This window comes from Bos mutus, chromosome 21 (genome assembly GCF_027580195.1).
Source record: "Bos mutus isolate GX-2022 chromosome 21, NWIPB_WYAK_1.1, whole genome shotgun sequence".
Lineage (NCBI taxonomy): Eukaryota > Metazoa > Chordata > Mammalia > Artiodactyla > Bovidae > Bos > Bos mutus.
This window is the reverse complement of record NC_091637.1, coordinates 68813038-68835145: the sequence shown is the minus strand read 5'-3', so window position 1 is coordinate 68835145 and position 22108 is coordinate 68813038. Positions and strand designations below refer to the sequence as shown.

The 22108-nt window shown below is 54.4% G+C and overlaps 1 gene segment (V, D, J or C); it reads left to right on the top strand.

Annotated features, from left to right (window-relative positions):
• Window positions 1-911: 911 nt before the first annotated feature.
• LOC102274074 (Ig gamma chain C region-like) lies at window positions 912-2715 on the top strand (the record flags this gene model as incomplete). The annotated part of the segment is given in 4 exon segments: window positions 912-1245; window positions 1577-1615; window positions 1742-2071; window positions 2242-2715. Coding segments are annotated over 4 exon segments (1032 nt in total), but the record flags the coding sequence as incomplete, so codon positions are not given.
• Window positions 2716-22108: the final 19393 nt, after the last annotated feature.

Here is a 22108-nt window from a genome sequence, read left to right as displayed (position 1 = left end):
GGGAGCAGGTGCAGCTCTGGGGATAAGCAGGGGGCTGGGAGTTCAGGGTATTAGGGGAGCAGACAAAGATCGTGCAGCTGAGCAGGCGCTGGAATGTCACGCCCCTGCCGACGACCTCAGTTGACCATGTGTGTGCTGAGCACATCGGTACGAAAGGGTCCGAGGGTGCAAGGGGCCATTTGTGCTGTGGGCCAGATGCAGGGACACAGGGCAGTGTGAGCCCTGCAGAGAAGATGGGGCCCAAGAGCGCAGCTGTCCAGAGCTGAGTCCAGAGGGCTGAGACCAGTGGTGTGGGTGCTGGATGAGGGTGAAGGGCGGGGCTGAGGGAGCAAGGGCACAGGGCTGGGAGAGCTCAGGCCACAGCTGGTGAAGCAGAGGGCTGAGACAAGGGGTGTAGGCCACCCCTCAAGACAATGGGGGTGCTGTTTGGTGGAGGGTCTGCATGAAGAACAAAGCAAGGAGGAGCGAAGACCCGAGAGGAAGGGCTCTGGGGCTGCAGGGAAGGGGCGCCCTGAGGGCACCGGGTGGGCTGCACTTCTGGGCCGAGGGTCTGCCTGTCCCAGCAGCCTGTGTGGCTCAGGAGCCAAAGTGGGGCCAGACCTGGGACGCTGTGCTTGATAGGGCGGTGCAAGGGGCCAGGAGCTACAGGGCGCCCACTGGCAGTCAGTCGGGCTGCAGGCCCAGGGAGCTGACCAGGCTGGGGGAGCAGGGGCCATGGGAAGGGCCAGGCTCCAACAGGAGGGAAGGGGCCCTGGGGCTCTGATCCAGGAGGCCACACTCACCGACCCAAGCTGTGTCCAGACACCCCAACTGCAGTACAGAGAGCCGGGTGGCCACCATGCCGGCTGGTCATCAGACCCTGGAAGCAGGTGGTGGCTGGGCTCAGAGGTGCCCCAGGCATGGGCACCTGAGGTCCTGCTGGACCCCACATTCACCCAGCCTCCTCTCTCACAGCCTCCACCACAGCCCCGAAAGTCTACCCTCTGAGTTCTTGCTGCGGGGACAAGTCCAGCTCCAAGGTGACCCTGGGCTGCCTGGTCTCCAGCTACATGCCCGAGCCGGTGACCGTGACCTGGAACTCGGGTGCCCTGAAGAGCGGCGTGCACACCTTCCCGGCCGTCCTTCAGTCCTCCGGGCTGTACTCTCTCAGCAGCATGGTGACCGTGCCCGCCAGCACCTCAGGACAGACCTTCACCTGCAACGTAGCCCACCCGGCCAGCAGCACCAAGGTGGACAAGGCTGTTGGTGAGAAGATGGTCCCCGGGGAGGGTGTCCACACCAGGAGACCAGGGTCAGCCCCACTGCCTGCAGGGGCCCCACCCCCAGGGGTGCTGTGAACCAGGCCCAGTGTGTCAGGGGAGGCCCTGTCTGTCTCTCTCCTGACAGTCTCACAGGCTTGGGGAGGGGGTTGTCTGGAGTTTCCGCCAGGTCCAGGGTGGCCGCAGGCTGGTCAACGTCCACACGCCTGGACCCACAGAGACGGGCCCTGGGCTCAGACCTGCTAAAACCCGTCCCTGCCCTAAGCCCAGCCCATGGCTTCCTGCCCCTGGTAACCCCCAGTCTGCTCTCTCTGCAGATCCCACATGCAAACCAGGAACCTGTGACTGTTGCCCACGTAAGTCACCCAGTCTCCCCATCGCACCCCAGATGTGGACAGGGCCCAGGAGGGCCACAGGTGAGGCTGTGGGGGCCCAGGAGTGAGTCTGCCCAGGGGCTGACAACTGTTATGTCTTCCCCAAAGCCCCTGAGCTCCCCGGAGGACCCTCTGTCTTCATCTTCCCACCGAAACCCAAGGACACCCTCACAATCTCTGGAACGCCCGAGGTCACGTGTGTGGTGGTGGACGTGGGCCACGATGACCCCGAGGTGAAGTTCTCCTGGTTCGTGGACGACGTGGAGGTAAACACAGCCACGACGAAGCCGAGAGAGGAGCAGTTCAACAGCACGTACCGCGTGGTCAGCGCCCTGCGCATCCAGCACCAGGACTGGACTGGAGGAAAGGAGTTCAAGTGCAAGGTCCACAACGAAGGCCTCCCGGCCCCCATCGTGAGGACCATCTCCAGGACCAAAGGTGGGCCAGGTGGACGGGACTGGGAGGGCCCCGTGGGCCAATCAGAGTGACCGCTGGGCGGGACCGGGAGGGTCCCGTGGGCCAATCAGAGTGACCGCTGGACGGGACCGGGAGGGTCCCGTGGGCCAATCAGAGTGACCGCTGTGCTAACAGCCTTCCTGTCCCCACAGGGCCGGCCCGGGAGCCGCAGGTGTATGTCCTGGCCCCACCCCAGGAAGAGCTCAGCAAAAGCACGGTCAGCCTCACCTGCATGGTCACCAGCTTCTACCCAGACTACATCGCCGTGGAGTGGCAGAGAAATGGGCAGCCTGAGTCAGAGGACAAGTACGGCACCACCCCGCCCCAGCTGGACGCCGACAGCTCCTACTTCCTGTACAGCAAGCTCAGGGTGGACAGGAACAGCTGGCAGAGAGGAGACACCTACACGTGTGTGGTGATGCACGAGGCCCTGCACAATCACTACACGCAGAAGTCCACCTCTAAGTCTGCGGGTAAATGAGCCTCACGTCCCTGCACCGGCAAGCCCTCACCCAGCCCACCCTCCCCGGGCTCCAGGTCCAGCCAGGACGCCCTAGCCCCTCCCTGTGTGCATTCCTCCTGGGCCGCCGTGAATAAAGCACCCAGGCCGCCCTGGGACCCTGCAACGCTGTGCTGGTTCTTTCCGAGGCAGAGCCCTGGTGGCCGCCAGGCCTGCGGGGGTGGGCTGAGCCGACTCTGGGCCACTTTGTTCAGCATCTGTGGGGGAGCTGACCCCACTCCGGGCCAGACACACAGTGAGTGGGTCCAGCAGGCCACCTGGGGGCTGCCCAAGGCCACAGAGGGGCTTGGCCAGAGGCGCACCTCCACGGTCCCCTCCAGCCACCACCTGCTGGGCCGGCCTCTGGACAGGAACCGGGGAGGCCCCCGAGACCCTCAGGGATTGAGGCCCAATGCTTCCTGCCTCTGCTCCAGCCCACGCTGTGGGGCAGGGCCACATCCTTGTCCCCAGGCCCCTGTCCTTGGGTGTCCAGAGTCCTTGTGTCCACTCTGGGCCTGCCTGGAGCCACGCGTGGCCGGGGGGTGGCCCTGCTTCACCCTCAGGCTCCCAAGGTCAGGCCTCGCCCTCCCTCGGCCAGGAGGCTCTGCCCGGCTCTCCCTGCCCAGGGCCAGGCCTGTGCGCCCGTGGGGAGGTCATCCCTGTGCCTGAAAGGGGTCCAGGCCGGGAGCCCTGAATGTCCAGGGCAGGGACCTAGCTGCTCCCTGTGGACACGGAGCCCAGAGCCACAGACAACAAGCCCCAGCCCCGCACGCACACGAGACAGCCCGCACCCAGCCTCCTCCACACACACTCAGGTGTGCATCCGCACATGAGCACACTTCACCCCGTCACACCCACACGCCTACACACACTCAGGTCTCGCACTCGGGGACCCATGGGGTGACCCCACAGGCCCAGACCCAGAGCTGGGTCTTGTGAGCCCTCCCTGTGGACACCAGCTGGTCCCCACCCTCCAGCGCCCGTGGGCTGCTCAGTGGCCCTTTCCCACACTGACCACACTGACCAGATCAGACATCCGTTCCTTGCCTCCCCTGGGGCACCCACGCCCCTCCCTAGCAGGCTGAGATCCCCCCTCAGCCCCTCATCCTGGCACCCTCACCCCTCAGGCACAGGGACACAGCCCGGTGCTGTCTGCCCTCCCTCCCTGGGGGCAGGGCCCAGGCTCACATGCTCTGCTGACCCTCCCGGCTCCAGGCCTGGCCCCCAGGGCAGAGGAGGCCAGGAACTGAGCCTCTGTCCTGGGGGGAGGTGGGGTCAGGGCCCCAGCTCAGGGCACAGCTCAGGATGGGAGCAGGACACCACAGGCCAGGCCCAGACAGTGGCCAGGGCTGGAGGGGTGGGGTCTGGGGCTGGGGCCCAGAGACTGACCTCAGGTGATCCCTGCCCAGCCCATGGGGGGATCCTGCCACCTTCCCCCCACCCAGAGGGAGCCCTGCCCCGAGGCCCTGATGATGCCACCCAGCCCCCCGTGGGCAGACACAGCACTGACCACCCCTCCCTGTGCAGACCTGCTGCTGGAGGAGGAGATCTGTGCGGACGCCCAGGACGGGGAGCTGGACGGGCTCTGGACGACTATCTCCATCTTCATCACACTCTTCCTGCTCAGCGTCTGCTACAGCGCCACCGTGACCCTCTTCAAGGTGGGAGGCCACCCTGCTGGCCCTCAGGCCCCCTCTGTCCCCAGGATCCCCTCAGAGCCCCTCACTGCCCCTCACTGCCCCTCACTGCCCCTCACTGCCCCTCACTGTCCCTCTCTGTCTGTTCGTTTTCCCATCACTGTCACCTTGAAACAGATTGGGTCATTTCAGGGGGCGTCTGAAGAGCTTCTGTACCACACGCCACCCTTCATGTCAGCGGGGAGAATTCAGCAAGGGTAGAGTGGTAATGAGTTTTTAGACCAGGAGGCTTGTGACACTTACGAGCGGTGATGGCACACTGCTGCTCCCTGAGAACTTCGTGGACACCATTTTCCATCAAAGGAGAAGTGGGGAAGGGAAAACACCTTCTTGGTCTCTCTTGGGTAACGGTCATGTTTTGGTCATCAGTTCCTCCCCCAGGTAGGCTAGAGGAGCTTACTTTTCCTTCCCAAGATGGTCAGGTCAGGACTGTCGTAGACTCCAGAAATAGTCTAGAACTCAGTACAATGAGGGTCTTTCATTTTGAAAGTCACCTTCCCGTAAATGACTGCTCTTTGTTTGCAGAGAGCCTGCTTTAACTCAGGGGTCATTAACTCACTGAGCTCACTGGGCTGGATGGGGGTCTCACGCCATCGTCGCTTTACTGTTTTGCAGCATATCCCAGGCTTCTGCTGTAGTTTTGTTGCTAAGCAAGACTGCTTAGTCTCGTGGTTAAATCAACCTGCTTTCTTGAGTAATCGTTAATTTATAGGAGTTTCCCATATTTTTCAACTTATAATCCCCTAGTCAGATAATTATTTAATCACCTATTCTGACCCTTCATTTTCTCCCTATCAATCTCAGCATCCCATCACTGTCCTGTCACTGTCCCCTCACTGACCGTACTGTCCCCCACTGTCCCCTCAGAGTCACCTCCCTGTCCCCTCACGGCCCCTCACTGCCCCTCACGGCCCCTCACTGCCCCCCACTGCCCCTCACTGCCCCTCACTGCCCCTCACTGACCCTCACTGACCCCACTGCCCCCCACTGCCCCTCACTGCCCCTCACGGCCCCTCACGGCCCCTCACTGCCCCCCACTGCCCCTCACGGCCCCTCACTGCCCCCCACTGCCCCTCACTGCCCCCCACTGCCCCTCACTGCCCCTCACGGCCCCTCATTGACCCCACTGCCCCCCACTGCCCCTCACTGCCCCTCACGGCCCCTCACTGACCCCACTGCCCCTCTCTGCCCCTCACTGCCCCTCACTGTCCTGTCACTGTCCCCTCACTGACCATACTGTTTCCCAGTGTCCCCTCAGAGTCACCTCCCTGTCCCCTCACGGCCCCTCACTGCCCCTCACGGCCCCTCACTGACCCCACTGTCCCCTCACTGCCCCTCACGGCCCCTCACTGCCCCTCACGGCCCCTCACTGCCCCCACTGTCCCTCACTGTCCCTCACTGTCCCGTCTGTCCCCTCGCTGGCCCTCACTGTCCACTCATTGTCCATTTCTATCACTGTGTGTCCACTCCTCGTCCCCTCACTGTCCCTCACTGTCCGGTCACTGTCCCTCACTGTCCCCTCACTGTACCGTCTGTCCCCTCACGGCCCCTCACGGCCCCTCACTGCCCCCACTGTCCCTCACTGTCCCTCACTGTCCCTCACTGTACCGTCTGTCCCCTCACTGGCCCTCACTGTCCCTCACTGTCCCCTCACTGTCCCTCACTGCCCCTCACTGCCCCTCACTGCCCCTCACTGCCCCTCACTGACCCCTGCCCCCTGCCCCTCACTGCCCCTCACTGCCCCTCACGGCCCCTCACTGCCCCCCACTGCCCCTCACGGCCCCTCACTGCCCCCTACTGCCCCTCACGGCCCCTCACTGCCCATCACGGCCCCTCACTGCCCCCATTGCCCCTCACTGCCCCTCACTGCCCCCCACTGCCCCTCACTGCCCCTCACGGCCCCTCATTGACCCCACTGCCCCCCACTGCCCCTCACTGCCCCTCACGGCCCCTCACTGACCCCACTGCCCCTCTCTGCCCCTCACTGCCCCTCACTGTCCTGTCACTGTCCCCTCACTGACCATACTGTTTCCCAGTGTCCCCTCAGAGTCACCTCCCTGTCCCCTCACGGCCCCTCACTGCCCCTCACGGCCCCTCACTGCCCCCACTGTCCCTCAGTGTCCCTCACTGTCCCCTCACTGTCCCGTCTGTCCCCTTGCTGGCCCTCACTGCCCACTCATTGTCCATTTCTATCACTCTGTGTCCACTCCTCGTCCCCTCACTGTCCCTCACTGTCCGGTCACTGTCCCCTCACTGTCCCTCACTGTCCCTCACTGTCCCCTCACTGTACCGTCTGTCCCCTCACTGCCCCTCACGGCCCCTCACTGCCCCCACTGTCCCCTCACTGTACCGTCTGTCCCCTCGCTGGCCCTCACTGCCCCCACTGTCCCCTCACTGACCATACTGTTTCCCAGTGTCCCCTCAGAGTCACCTCCCTGTCCCCTCACTGCCCCTCACGGCCCCTCACTGCCCCCACTGTCCCTCACTGTCCCTCCCTGTCCCCTCACTGCCCCTCACTGACCCCACTGACCCCCCCTGTCCCTCACTGTCCCCTCACTGTCCCTCACTGTCCCCTCACTGTACCGTCTGTCCCCTCGCTGCCCTCACTGTCCCTCACTGTCCCTCACTGTCCCCTCACTGTACCGTCTGTCCCCTGTCCCCTCACTGTCCCCTCACTGTCCCTCACTGTCCCCTCACTGTCCTCTCACTGTCCCTCACTGTCCCCTCACTGCCCTCACTGTCCCCTCACTGTCCCTCACTGTCCCCTCACTGTACCGTCTGTCCCCTCGCTGGCCCTCACTGTCCCTCACTGTCCCCTCACTGTACCGTCTGTCCCCTCACTGTCCCCTCACTGTCCCTCACTGCCCTCACTGCCCTCACTGTCCCTCACTGTCCCTCACTGTCCCCACTGTCCCCCACTGTCCCTCACTGTCCCCACTGTCCCCACTGTACCGTCTGTCCCTCGCTGCCCCACTGTCCCTCACTGTCCTCACTGTCCCTCACTGTCCCCTCACTGTACCGTCTGTCCCCCCCACTGTCCCTCACTGTCCCTCACTGTCCCCTCACTGTACCGTCTGTCCCCTCGCTGCCCCCACTGTCCCTCACTGTCCCTCACTGTCCCTCACTGTCCCCTCACTGTACCGTCTGTCCTCTCGCTGGCCCTCACTGTCCCCTCACTGCCCTCACTGTCCCCTCACTGTCCCTCACTGTCCCCTCACTGTACCGTCTGTCCCCTCGCTGGCCCTCACTGTCCCCTCACTGCCCTCACTGTCCCCTCACTGTCCCTCACTGTCCCCTCACTGTCCCGTCTGTCCCCTCACTGTCCCTCACTGTCCCCTCACTGCCCTCACTGTCCCCTCACTGTCCCTCACTGTCCCCTCACTGTACCGTCTGTCCCCTCGCTGGCCCTCACTGTCCCTCACTGTCCCCTCACTGTCCCTCACTGTCCCCTCACTGGCCCTCACTGTCCCTCACTGTCCCCTCACTGTCCCTGTCCCTCACTGTCCCTCACTGTCCCCTCACTGTACCGTCTGTCCCCTTGCTGGCCCTCACTGTCCCCTCACTGCCCCTCACGGCCCCTCACTGCCCCCACTGTCCCTCACTGACCCTCACTGTCCCCTCACTGTCCCGTCTGTCCCCTCGCTGGCCCTCACTGTCCACTCACTGTCCATTTATATCACTCTGTGTCCACTCCTCGTACCCTCACTGACCCTCACTGTCCACTCTCTGTTCCCTCGCTGTTTCATCACTGCCCCTGGGGGAGGCCCACAATGAGTCGTCTCTGCTCACCCTGTTCCCCCCCTACCCAGGTGAAGTGGATCTTCTCATCAGTGGTGGAGCTGAAGAGGACGATCGTCCCCGACTACAGAAATATGATCGGGCAGGGAGCCTAGAGCTCCTGTGAGCAGGTCCAGATTGGCCACAGACCCGACTGGACAGCGTCCATTATTTCGAGCATCAACCTGCACCAGGCCTGCTCCTTTGCGCTCTGACCCAGCGACCTCTGACCTCTTGGCCAGCCTCGCCCGCATCTCTACCCGCAGGCCTCACGGTCACCAAAACCTGCCCCCACCCCCGGAGACCCGAGTGGACAGCAGGCGTAGACCCCACCCGAGCTGATGAATGCCGAGGCCCTCTGGGAAGCCAGCAAGACACCAATGGGCTGCGGGTCCCCCACCAGGAACACACAGGTCAGAGTTCAGTTCTGCCTGGAGGAGCAGGAGGCTGGGTCCAGGGCGGTCTGCACAGGGCATCTCCTCCCACGCCATTCATCTTGTCCAGGCCAGGATCCAGACCACAGGGCCTCTGAAGGAGGAAGCTGGGTTCCCACACCGTATGCACAGGGCCCAGCCCCTGCATGTTGTCCAGGCCTGGATTCAGACCACAGGTCCGTGGGGGAGGCCCCTGTGTCAGATCCTTGGGAACAGCTGTCTGCAGGGGCCCAGCCTCCCAGCAGGGAAGCTCCTGGGAGGACCACCAACAGTTAGGCCACCTCCACCGAGGATGCTGCTGTGAGCAGGCCTGGGCCCACGGCTGCTGCAGGAGCCCTGGTGGGGGAAAGGGTGACGTCCAGCCAGACGGACCGCCTGGAGAGGGGCCTGCTGACCGGTTCCCAGTGCACAGAGCTGGAGAGGCTCCCAGAATACAGGACGGCAGGGCAGCCAGTCCATCCGGCGGCCAACAGCCTGACACGTCCCGCAGGAGCTCGGCCTGCACCGAGGGCAGGGGTGAGAGGCGAGACCAGAGACCCACAGAGGCCCAGCCCCAGGCCCCGGGGCCCCACCTCACCTCACAGTACAGACTCTCCCGTCGTTGCAGAAATGTGCATGGGCGTCTCTGGATGGGAGGCGCTGCCCCTAAGACTGGAAGGAAGGACCACAGTCTCAGAGCTTGGGAAGCTTCTTCTGCCTAATGTGGGGGCCTGTTCTTTCTCTTTGCTGTCTCTTTATCTCTTTAATGACAATAAAGCATCTTTACTTCACCTAGCTCACTGGCCAGTCTCCGTATATTGACACACCTTCTCCCTTTGAGGAGTCCACATCCAGGCTGCCCCACCCTCACTGGCCCCTGGGCTTCCTGCCCCCACTCACCTGCACTTAGGGTCCCTGGTCCCATCCCTACCTGACCCATGGGTGCCTGACTCCCACCTGCTACCCACCCCTAGGGCTCCACTCCGCCTCCCAGGCAGAGGCCAGCCTGAAGCCAGGGGAGCCACAGACAAGTGCCCCGTGCTGGGTGGTCAGCACAGGAGGCTGTAACAAACACCGCGGGGGGCTGGACCACAGGCGTCACCGCTCACACCCTGGAGCCTGGGACCCCGGATCCAGGAGCACAGGGCCGGCTCCTGCTGAGGCCTGTCTCCATGGGGTGCAGATGCCGTGTCCTCACGGGGGCACCCCTCTGTGCCTGTCTCTGTCCTCACCTCCTCTTAGAGGGTCTCCAGTCAGACTGGACGAGGGCCCACCCTGGGACCCCAGTTCACCCTCATCACCTCTTCAGAGATGCCACCTCCAGAAGCAGTGATGCTTGAGGTCTGGGGGTCAGGGCTGCAAGACTTGAATTTGGGGTCACAATTCTGCCCCGAACAGGCGGGTTGATGCCAGAAACCCAGAGCAGGAGGGGACACCAGTGAAGGCGGGCCAGGAGGGGCAGCTGGGGGAGGGGTGTCAAAGGGAGCACCCAGACCTGGTTCAGTGCTCAGGACACACTGGTCAGTGAGAAGGACCTCAGAGGGCACTGGGGACACTGCGCTCAGCCTGGCTGCACAGAGGTGATGGCTGTGCCACAGGAGAAGCAGGAGGGGCCCAGGGCTCCAGAGAGGGACCAGGAAGGATGGCCGCCCGCATGCAATGAGGCCGCTGTGTCCACCAGCCGGCCTGGGTGCAGGATGCAGTCAGGACTCCATCCTCACAGACACCGGGGACCGAGGAGACTGGACACTCCCTGAGGGCGGAGGAGGATCGTGCTCAGGGACAGCTCCAAGAAGGGGGCCCAGGCCTGGGAGGGTGCTGGCCATGCTGGGCTCTCTCCAGAGGGCATTTTAAGGGAGCTGGGTCATAGAGGGGAGGTGCCTTGTCAGCTGGGACCATGCTAGTGTTTTTCCAAACCTTTCAGGGGTAGGAGAGGACCTGCCGCTGGACAGCCCTGGTCCTTGCCTGCTTTGTCAAGAAAGAATTCAGACGAGGAGGCAAAAGGTAAAACTGAAAAGTATGTTGAAAAAGAAAAGTACATGTGGAAAGACACAAGAGCAAACTAGAGAGAGCCCCATGTCTGGGAAGCTTGGTGGTTTAGTCATTAAGTCATGTCCAGCGCTCGGGACCCCATGGACTCTAGCCTGCCAGGCTCCTCTGTCCATGGGCTTTCCCAGGCAAGAACACTGGAGTGGGTTGCCATTTCCTTCTCCAGGGGATCCTTCCAAGCCAGGAATCAAGCCCAGGTCTCCTGTATTGTAGGCAGAGTCTTTAAGAATTGAGCTGCAAGGGGTGGCAGTGTTCTGGGTCTTTGTCTTCCTTCGAGCCAGTCATCTTGCTTTGCCCACAGCTCTCCCCAGGCTAATTTGTCTCAGGACCCTCCCCTGGGTGTGCACCCACCCCTCACAAGCTGGATCTCAAAGTGAAGGTTTATGGGAGGAGCAAGACCCATTATGGCCTGGCATTATTCCCTGACTCTTGACCCACAAGGAAACTTTCTGCACATGTGTAGTATTTCACATGTCCCAAAAAGGAGTAAAGATCCCTTAATTCTTTACTCAAAAACAGTTTTCCCCCCTTTTTTGATTGTTGCTGTGACTATAACCTTAACATGTTTACAAGAGACAAAGACGGCCTGTTTACCCTCTTTTTACCAATGCTGTAAAGAACAGTATTGCATAGGAACCTGGAATGTTAGGTCCAAGAATCGAGTGGTCAGCAAGGAGACAGCAAGAGTGAACATCAACTTATTAGGAATCAGTGAACGAAAATGGATGGGAATGGGCAAATTTAAATCAGATGACTATTGTATCTACTACTGTGGGCAAGAATATCTTATACTAAATGGAGTAGCCCTCATACTCAACAAAAGAGTCTGAAATGCAGTACTTGTGTGCAATCTCAAAAAAAAAAAAAAAAAAAAGCAGAATGATTTCAGTTCATTTCTAAGGCAAACAATTCAATATCACAGTAATCCAAGTCTATGCCTCAACCATTAATGCCAAAAAGGCTGATGTTGAATGGCTGAAGACCTATAGGACCTTCTAGAACTAACACCCAAAAAAGATGTCCTTTTCATCATAGGGGACTAGAATGCAAAAGTAGGAAGTCAGGAGACCCCTGGAATGACAGGTAAGTTTGTCCTTGGAGCACAACAAGAAGCAGGGAAAAGAATAACAGAATTTTGCCAAGAGAACAACACACTGGTCAAGCAAACACCCTCTTCCAAGAACACAAGAGATGACTCTAAACATGAACATCACCAGGCGGTCATACCAAAATCTAATTGATTATATTCTTTGCAGCTGAAGACAGAAAAGCTCTATAAAGTCAAAAAAAAAAAAAACAAGACCTGGAGATGACTGTGGCTCAGATCATGAACTCTTGATTTCAAAATTCAGGCTTAAATTGAAAATAGTAAAGAAAACCACAAGACCATTCAGGTATGACCTAAATCAAAAGCCTTATGATTAAACAGTGGAGGTGACAAATACATTCAAGGGATTAGATCCGGTAGCCTGAGAACGTGAAGAACTATGGATGGAAGTTCATAACACTGTACAGGAAGTGTTGACCAAAACCATCCCAAAGAAAAAGAAATGCAAGAAGGCAAAGTGGTGGTCTGAAGAGGCCTTACAAACAACTGAGAAAAGAAGAGAAGCAAAAGGCAAAGGAGAAAAGGAAAGATATACCCACTGAATGCAGAGTTTCAGAGGGGAGATAGGAAAGCCTTCTTAAGTGAACAGTGCAAAGAAATAGAGGGAAACAATAGAATGGGACAGGCTAGAGATCTCCTCAAGAAAACTGGAGAGATCAAGGGAATATTTAATGCCAAGACGGGCACAATAAAAGACAGAAGTTGTATGGACCTAACAGAAGCACAAGAACTACACAGAAAAGGTCTTTGCTGTTGTTCAGTATCTCAGTCATGTCCAGCCCTTTGTGACACCATAAACTGCAGCACGCCAGGCTTCCCTGTCCTTCACTATCTCCTGGACTTTGCTCAGACTCATGTCCACTGAGTGAGTAAGGCCATCCAACCGTCTCATCCTCTGTCGCCCCCTTCTCCTCCTGCCCTCAGTCTTTCCCAGCATCGAGTCCGCTCTTCGCATCAGGTGACCAAAGTATTGGAGCTTCATCATCAGTCATTCCAATGAACATTCAGGGTTGACTTCCTTTAGGATTGATTGATTTGATCTCCTTGCTGGGCAAGGGACTCTTAAGAGTCTTCTCCAGCAACACAATTCAAAAGCATCCATTCTTCAGTGCTAAACCTTCTCTATGGTCCAACTTTCATATCTGTACATGACTACTGGGGAAAAAAGTCTTAATGACCCAGATAACCATGATGGTGTGATCACTCACCTAGAGCCAGACATCCTGGAGAATGAAGTCAAGCAGGCCTTAGGAAGCATCACTATGAACAAAGCTAGTGGAGTTCCAGCTGAGCTACTTCAAATCCTAAAAGATGGCGCCATTAAACTGCTGCACTCAATATGCCGGCAAATTTAGAAAACTCAACAGTGGTCACAGGCCTGGAAAAGGTCAGTTTTCATTCCAATTTCAAAGAAAGGCAATGTCAAAGAATGTTCAATCATACAGTTGCACTCATTTCACAACTAGTTAGGTTATACCTCAAATCCTTCAAGCCAGGCTTCAATAGTAGTGAACAGAGAACTTCCAGATGTACAATCTGGATTTAGAAAAGGCAGAGGAACCAGAGATCAAATTGCCAACATCCGTTGGATCATAGAAAAAGCAAGGGAATTCCAGAAAAACATATACTTCTGCTTCATTGACTACGCTAAAGCCTTTGACTCTGTGGATCACAGCAATCTTTGGAAAATTCTTAAGGAGATGGAAATACCAGACCTCCTTACCTGCCTCCTGAGAAACCTGAATGCAGGTCAAGAGACAACAGGTAGAACTAGACATGAAACAATAGACTGATTCAAAATTGGGAAAGGAGAACATCAAAGCTGTGTATTGTCACCCTGCTTATTTAACTTCTATGCAGAGTACATCATGCAAACTGCTGGGCCGGATGAAGCACGAGCTGGAATAAAGATAGCCAGGAGATATATCAACTACCTCAGATATGCAGGTGACACCACCCTTATGGCAGAAAATGAAGAGGAACTAAAGAGCCTCTTGATGAGGGTGATAGAGGAGAGTTAAAAAGCTGGCTTCAAATTCAACATTCAAAAAACAACAGTCACAGTATCCGGTCCCATCACTTCATGGCAAATAGATGGGGAAAAAATGGAAACCAAGGCAGATTTTGTTTTGTTTTCTTGGGCTCTGAAATCACTCTGGCCAGTGACTACAGTCATGAAATTAGAAGATGCTTCCTCTTTGGAAGAAAAGCTATGACAAACCTACTTATTGTTCAGTTGCTCAGTCGTGTCTGACTCTGTAACCCCATGGACTACAGCACACCAGACTCCCCTGTCCTTCACTGTCTCCAGGACTTTGCTCAAACTCATGTCCATTGAGTCCATGATGCCATTCAATCATCTCATCCTCTGTGGCCCCATCTCCTCCTGCCCTCAATCTTTCTCAGCATCACTGTCTTTTCCAATGAGTTAGCTCTTCACATCATTTGCCCAAAGTATTGGAGCTTCAGCATAAGTCCTTCCAATGAATATTTAAGGTTGGTTTCCTTTAGGATTGACTGGTTTGATCTCCTTGCTTCCAAGGGACTCTCAAGAGTTTTCTTCAGCACCACGGTTCAAAAGCATCAATTCTTGGGCACTCAGCCTTCTGTATGGCCCAACACTCACATCCATATATGACTACTGGAAAAACTACAGCTTTGATTAGACGGATCTTTGTTGGCAAGGTGGTGTCTCTGTTTTTTAATATGCTGTATGGGCTTGTCATAGCTTTTCTTCCAAGGAGCAAGCATCTTTCATTTTCATGGCTGCGGTCACCATTCACAGTGATTTTGGAGTCCAAGAAAATAAAGTCCGTCACTGTTCCTGTTTTTTCCACATATATTTGTCATGAAGTGATGAGGTCAGATGCCATGATCTTATTTTTTTAAATGTTGACTTTTAAGCCAGGTTTTTCACTGCTCTATGACCCTCATCAAGAGGCTCTTTAGTTCCTCTTCACATTCTGCCATTAGAGTGGTGCTGTCTACATATTTGAGGTTACTGGTATATCTCCTGGTGATCTGGATTCCAGCTTGAGCTTCATTCAGCCTGCCAGTTTGCCTGATGTACTCTGCATAGACATTAAATAAACAGGGTGACAATATACACCTTTGGTGTACTCTTTTCCCCATTTTGAAGCAGTTTGTTGTTCCATGTTTGGTCCTAACTGTTGCTTCTTGGCCAGGATGTGGGTTTCCTGAGAGGCAGGTAGGGTGGTCTGGTATTTCCATATTTTTCAGAATTTTCCAGTTTGTTGTGATCCACACAGTCAAAGGCTTTGGCATAGTCGATAAAGCAGAAGTAGATGGTTTTCTGGAACTCTCTTGCTTTTTCAATGATCCAATGAATGTTGGCAATTTGATCTCTGGTTTCTCTGCCTTTTCTAAATCCAGCTTGGACATCTGGAAGTTCTCAGTTCATGTATTGTTGAAGCCTGGCTTGGAGAATTTTGAGCATTATTTTACTAGCGTGTGAGATGAGTGCAATTGTGCGGTAGTTTGAGCATTCTTTGGCATTGCCTTTCTTTGGGATTGGAATGAAAACTGACCTTTTCCAGTGCTGTGGCCACTGCTGAGTTTTCCAAATTTGCTGGCATATTGAGTGCAGCACTTTCATAGCATCATCTTTTAGGACTTGAAATAGCAAAACTGGAATTCCATCACCTCCACTAGCTTTGTTCATAGTGATGCTTTCTAAGGCTCACTTGACTACCATTCCAGGATGTCTGGCTCTAGGTGAGTGATCACAACATCATGGTTATCTGAGTCATGAAGATCTTTTTTGTAGAGTTCTTCTGTGTATTCTTGCCACCTCTCCTTAATATCTTGTGCCTCTGTTAGGTCTATACCATTTCTGTCCTTTATTGAGCCCATCTTTGCATGAAATGTTCCCTTGGTGTCTCTAATTTTCTTGAGAAGGTCTCTAGTCTTTCCCATTCTATTGTTTTCTTCTATTTCTTTGCACTGATCACCGAGGCAGGCTTTCTGAACTCTCCTTGCTATTCTTTGGAACTTGTCATTCAGCTGGGTGTATCTTTCCTTTTCTCCTTTGCCTTTTCCTTCTCTTCTTTTCTCATCTATTTGTAAGGCCTCCTCAGACAACCATTTTGCCTTTTTGCTTTTCTTTTTCTTGGGGATGGTCTTGATCCCTGCCTCCTATACAATGTCATGAACCTCTGTCCATAGTTCTTCAGGCACTCTGTCTATCAGATCTAATCCCCTGAATCTATTTGTCACTTCCACTGTATAATCATCGTAAAGAATTTCCTTTAGATCATACATGAACAGTCTAGTGGTTTTCCCTACTTTCGTCAATTTAAGTCTGAATTTTTCAATAAAGAGTTCATGATTGGAGCCACAGTCGGTTCCTGGTTTTGTTTCAGCTGACTGTATACAGCTTCTCCATCTTTGGCTCTAAAGAATATAATTAATCTAATTTCAGTATTGACCATCTGATGATGTCCATGTGTATACTTGTAACTTTTGTTTTTAGAAGAGGGTGCTTGCTATGACCAGTGCGTTCTCTTGGAAAAACTCTGTTAGCCTTTGCCCTGCTTCATTTTGTACTTCAAGGCCAACCTTTCCTGTTACTCCAGGTATCTCTTGACTTCCTATTTTGCATTCCAGTCTGCTATGATGAAAAGGACATATTTTTTTGGTGTTAGTTCTAGAGGATCCTATAGGTCTTCATAGTACCTACAACATCAGCTTCTTCAGCATTAGTGGTGGGGCATAGACTTGGATTCTGTGATATTGAATGGTTTGCCTTGGGAATGAACAGAGATCATTCTGTCATTTTTGAGCTTGCACCCAAGTACTGCACCTCAGAGTCTTTTGTTGACCATGAGGCCTGCTCCATTTCTTCTGAGGGATTCTTCCACACAGTAGTGGTTGTAACGTAATGAATTAGATTCACCCATTCTGGTCCGTTTTAGTTCACTAGTTTCTAAAATATTGTTGTCATTATTTCCATCTCCTGTTTGACCACTTCTAATTTACCTTGATTTATGGACCCAATATTTCAGATTCTATGCAGTATTGTTCTTTACAGCAGCAGACTTTACGCCCATCACCAGTCACATCCACAGCTGGGTGTTGTTTTTGCTTTGGCTCAGCCTCTTCATTCTTTCCGGAGCTATTTCTCTGCTCTTCTCCTGTAGCATATTGGGCACCTTCCAACCTGGGGAGTTCATCCTTCAGTGTCAAATCTTTTTGCCTTTTCATATCGTTCATGGGATTCTCAAGGAAATAATGCTGAAGTGGTTTGCCATTCCCTTCTCCAGTGGACCATGTTCTGTCAGAACTCTCCACCATGACCCATCCATCTTGGGTGGCCCTACATGGCATGGCTCATAGTTTCATTGAGTTAGACAAGGCAGTGATCCATGTGATCAGTTTGGCTCATTTTCTGTGATTGTGGTTTTTATTTTGTCTGCCGTCTGATGTATAAGGCTAAGAGGCTTGTGGAAGCTTCTTGATGGGAGGGACTGGCTGTGGGGGAATCTGGGTCTTGTTCTCATGGCCAGGACCATGCTCAGCAAACCTTTAATCCAATTTTCTGTTGATGGCTGGGGCTGTGTTCTCTCCCTGTATTTTGGTGTGAGGCCAAACTATGGTAGGGGTACTGGTTGTAATGGCAACCTCCTTCAAAAGGACTTTTGCCAGCACCCCCCACAGCTCCCAGGACCTTGGTATTCAGTGCTCTTGACCCTGTAGCAGGCCACTGTTGACCCATGCCTCTGCCAGAGTCTCCTGGACACTCCTGGACACTCAGAGGCAAGTCTGGCTCAGCCTCCTGAGGGGTCACCACTCCTTTCTCCTGGGTCCTGGTGCGCACAAGGTTTGGTCTGTGCCCTACAAGAGTCTGTTTCCCCAGTCCTGAGGGAGTTCTGTAGTCAAATCCCACTGGCTTCCATAATCCAATTCCCTGGGGGTTCTCAGTCCCTTTGCTGGATCCCAAGGTTGGGGAATCTGTTGTGGGCCCTAGAACTTTTGAAACAGTGCAAGAACTTCTTTGATATAATTCTTCTCCAGTTTGTGGGCCGGCTGCTCAGTGGTTTTATGGCGGGGCTAATGGTGACCTCCTCCAAGAGGATTTATGCCACATGCAGAGCCTCCCAGATCTGCTGCACAGTGCTGCCCCCGTTGCAGCCGCTGCTGATCCGTGCCTCTGCAGGAGACAGGCAAACATTCAATGGAAGGTCTGTCTCAGTCTCTCATGGGGTCTCTGGGACCTGGTGCACACAAGGTTTTGTATGAGCCCTCTGAGCATCTCTGGCAGGTATGGGATTTGATTTTAAACACAATTTTGCCCCTCCTACTGACTTTTGGGGGTTTTTCCTTTGCCCTTGGATGCAGAGTATCTTTTTTTGGTGGGCTCCAACATTCGCCTGTCAACAGTTGTTCAGCAACCAGTTGTAATTTTGAAGTTCTCACAGGAAAGGAGGAGCGCACATCCTTCTAGACTGTCATCTTGAGACCCAGGCCATAGGAGGCTAGTAAGACAGGTGGTCCAGAGACTTCCAATTCAGTTCAGTTCAGTTGCTCAGTCGTGTCTAACTCTTTTTGACCCCATGAATCGCAGCACGCCAGGCCTCCCTGTCCATCACCAACTCCCAGAGTTCACTCAAACTCACGTGCATCGAGTCGGTGATGCCATCCACCTATCTCATCCTCTGTGGTCCCCTTCTCCTTCTCCTCCTGCCCCCAATCCCTCCCAGCATCAGGGTCTTTTCCAATGAGTCAACTCTTCGCATGAGGTGGCCAAAGTACTGGAGTTTCAGCTTCAACATCATTCCCTCCAAAGAAATCCCAGGTCTGATCTCCTTCAGAATGGACTGGTTGGATCTCCTTGCAGTCCAAGGGACTCTCAAGAGTCTTCTCCAACACCACAGTTCAAAAGCATCAATTCTTCGGCGCTCAGCCGACTTCTTCACAGTCCAACTCTCACATCCATACATGACCACTGGAAAAACCATAGCCTTGACTAGACGACCTTTGTTGGCAAAGTAATGTCTCTGCTTTTTAATATGCTGTCTAGGTTGGTCATAACTTTCCTTCCAAGGAGTAAACTTCTTTTAATTTCATGACTGCAATCACCATCTGCAGTGATTTTGGAGCCCAAAAAATAAAGTCTGACACTGTTTCCATTGTTTCCCCATCTATTTGCCATAAAGTGATGGAACCAGATGCCATGATCTTCGTTTTCTGAATATTGAGCTTTAAGTCAACTTTTTCACTCTCCTCTTTCACTTTCATCAAGAGGCTTTTTAGTTCCTCTTCACTTTCTGCCATAAGGGTGGTGTCATCTGCATATCTGAGGTTATTGATATTTCTCCCAGCAATCTTGATTCCAGCTTGTGCTTCTTCCAGCCCAGCATTTCTCATGATGTACTCTGCATAGAAGTTAAGTAAGCAGGGTGACAATATACAGCCTTGATGTACTCCTTTTCCTACTTGGAACCAGTCTGTTTTTCCATGTCCAGTTCTAACTGTTGCTTCCTGCCCTGAATATAGGTTTCTCAAGAGGCAGGTAATGTGGTCTGGTATTTCCATCTCTTTCAGAATTTTCCACAGTCTATTGTGATCCACACAGTCAAAGGCTTTGGCATAGTCAATAAAGCCAAAATAGATGTTTTTTCTGGAACTCTCTTGCTTTTTCAATGATCCAGCAGATGTTGGCAATTTGATCTCTGGTTTCTCTGCCTTTTCTAAAACCAGCTTGAACATCTAGAAGTTCACGGTTCACATATAGTTACTGTTAATAAGGTCCAGTCCAGTAACAATACATTGAGTGGCCTATCAGTGAAATATTTTCCAGAACCAGGAATGAGCATTCCTAGCACAGTGGGATGAAATGGCCATGAAATGCCCCCCAAACCTTGGTCAAATTCATGACCATGAAGGGACCCTGCCAACTGGAAACTGGCACTTGCCAACTATCTCTACAGGATTAATTCATGAACCACTATAGCTGCTGACCTTAAATACCCTCTGAAACGAGTTCAGGTGTCTATGAACCCATGCCAACGTGAAGAAGCTACAGGAGACAGAACTTCACCCTTCATCTTCCAAATAAACATTTCTTGGGGTTCTCATCTCTCAGAGGGATTTGAGGTAGTAGAAAGAAGAGCCCAAGGCTGAGCAGGTGGAGTTTGCCAAGCACAGTAAGTGATTCCCTGACACTCCAAAGACAAAGCTAGTGGCAGGAGCTGAGCTCAGCTGGGATAGAGACAAGAGGACCCCATCTATCAGACAGGGAAGCCTCCCCAACTGTATTTGTGCAGTAAGACTCCTTGAGGGTCATAAAGGGAGGGCGCCACCCCATAATAAATGTTATCAAACCTCCTGTTACCCATGCACTGAAATCTTTCTTGGTAAAAAGATCCACACGCATAAGGGCAGGGCCCAAGGACAGGTCAAATGTGGGGAAAGAGGTGAGATAATCAGCCAGAAGAGAACAAAACCCAGAAGAACTGCCCTATAGACATGAGTCAACACACACGAGTCAACACAGACATGAGTCAACATACACGTGATTCAACACACATGTGTGTATACATACACGAGTCAACATACATGTGAGTTTACATACACATGAGTCTACATACACAGGAGTCAACATGCACATGAGTTAGCAACCTCTTCACTGCACTCCTCCCCGTTAGGGAGGATACCCACACCCTTTCTTTCCAGGCTGGTATCTCTGCCTTGCTCTGTCTTGAATAAATAAACCTCTTCTCTGTGTGCTTTCCACATGTTGTGCTGTGTCTTTAATCATAAACTTCACACCTGTATTTACAGTGTTTGCCTCCTTGGAACATTCGTGTTTTCAAATGAGGCAAGAGCCAGGCGATCCTTCCTTCTAGTCTCCAGCCTCTGGTGCTCTAGCTGCTAGGACTCCGGGATTTCATCCAGGCTATGCAGGTCCAATCGGAGAAGGCAATGGCACGCCACTCCAGTACTCTTGCCTGGAAAGTCCCATGGACGGAGGAGCCTGGAAGGCCGCAGTCCATGGGGTCGCTAAGAGTCGGACACGACTGAGTGACTTCACTTTCACTTTTCATTTTCATGCATTGGAGAAGGAAATGGTTACCCACTCCAGTGTTCTTGCCTGGAGAATCCCAGGGATGGGGGAGCCTGGTGGGCTACCGTCTCTGGGGTCGCAGAGTCAGACACGACTGAAGCGACTTAGCAGCAGCATGCAGGTCCAATACAAGGGCAGGGAACTAAACTCCTGCTTCAGGACTGCTCCCTGTTGTCTCTCTAAGGAAAAGACCTCCACCCACATCACTTCTGGGGTGGGGCTATAGTGTCTCCCAATCCCAGGCCTACTGCTCTATCTATGGGACAGCCAGAGTGCACATGGGGTCTAGGGTGCCCTACAGCATTTCAAGACACTAGAAGCAGGGGGCCCCTGTCATCCACACACGGGGAGGTCACTGTGCCCCAACCAGCCGTGGAGGGGCTGCACCATGTCTCTCAGCTGGACCGTCACTTTGGGCCCCAGTGACCACCATAACTGCCAACGGCAACAGCTATGGCCAGGAGAACAGCTGCCCTCTGACCGTAGATGCTGTTCCGGCCTCTGTCAGATATCAGGGCCATAGAAGAAGGCAGGGGGAGGAGGTGGGAAGAGTCAGGACCCAGACGAAACAGTGGTCTAGAGGGAAGCCCATCCGGGCTGGAGGACCAGACACGGCCCGAGGCTGGGCCGCACACTGGGAATGACACACTCTCCAGGGTTGCAGAGGAACCCACCAGGGCTGGGAGGCCCAGAGGGCACAAGCAAGGGGCCCAGACCCTGGGCTGTGGTGGTTCAACCAGGCATAATCCCAGCGGAAGGTGGAAAGCCGTGACGGCTGGGGTTCCCACTCCTCCCTTGGGTCCCAGGGCACTGCTCAAACCACCCCACTCACCCACAAGACGCAACTCAGCTGCATCTGGACTCCCCCAGGCCTTCTGAGGCAGAAACCACCCAGAAGAAAAGGGAACTTCAGGAAGCAAGTTGTGCCACCAGGTTTCAATCCACTTCTTAGTGTTTGGAGACTTGTGGGCAGGGAGTTCACACATCAGGGGACTGGTGACCAAGTGCTAGGGAGCAGGGCTGCAGACACAGCGCACAGATCCCAGGAGCCACATGTGTCTGGGGCCAGAGCAGGGAAGGGGCCCAGAGCCCCAAGCTGCAGGGGAGCCCCCTCCACAGCCCCCACTATGGGTGAGTGGGGACCCCGAGGATGAGCACACAGGGACAGGAATGAGAGCCCTGGAGGGAGACCGGCCTCAGGATCCCCAGAGGTGCTGGAGCAGCCAAGCAGGCTGGGGGAGGCAGCTGCCCCGGTCACAGTGCCAGACGAGCGTGGGGACGGAACCCGGGCAGGGGGCACCACACCAAGAGTGCTGCTGCCTGGGGCTGGGGAGCTCGGGGCGGAGGTGGAGGGGGGGGACGGGAGGAGGGGGTGCTGCCGAGCCCTCGAG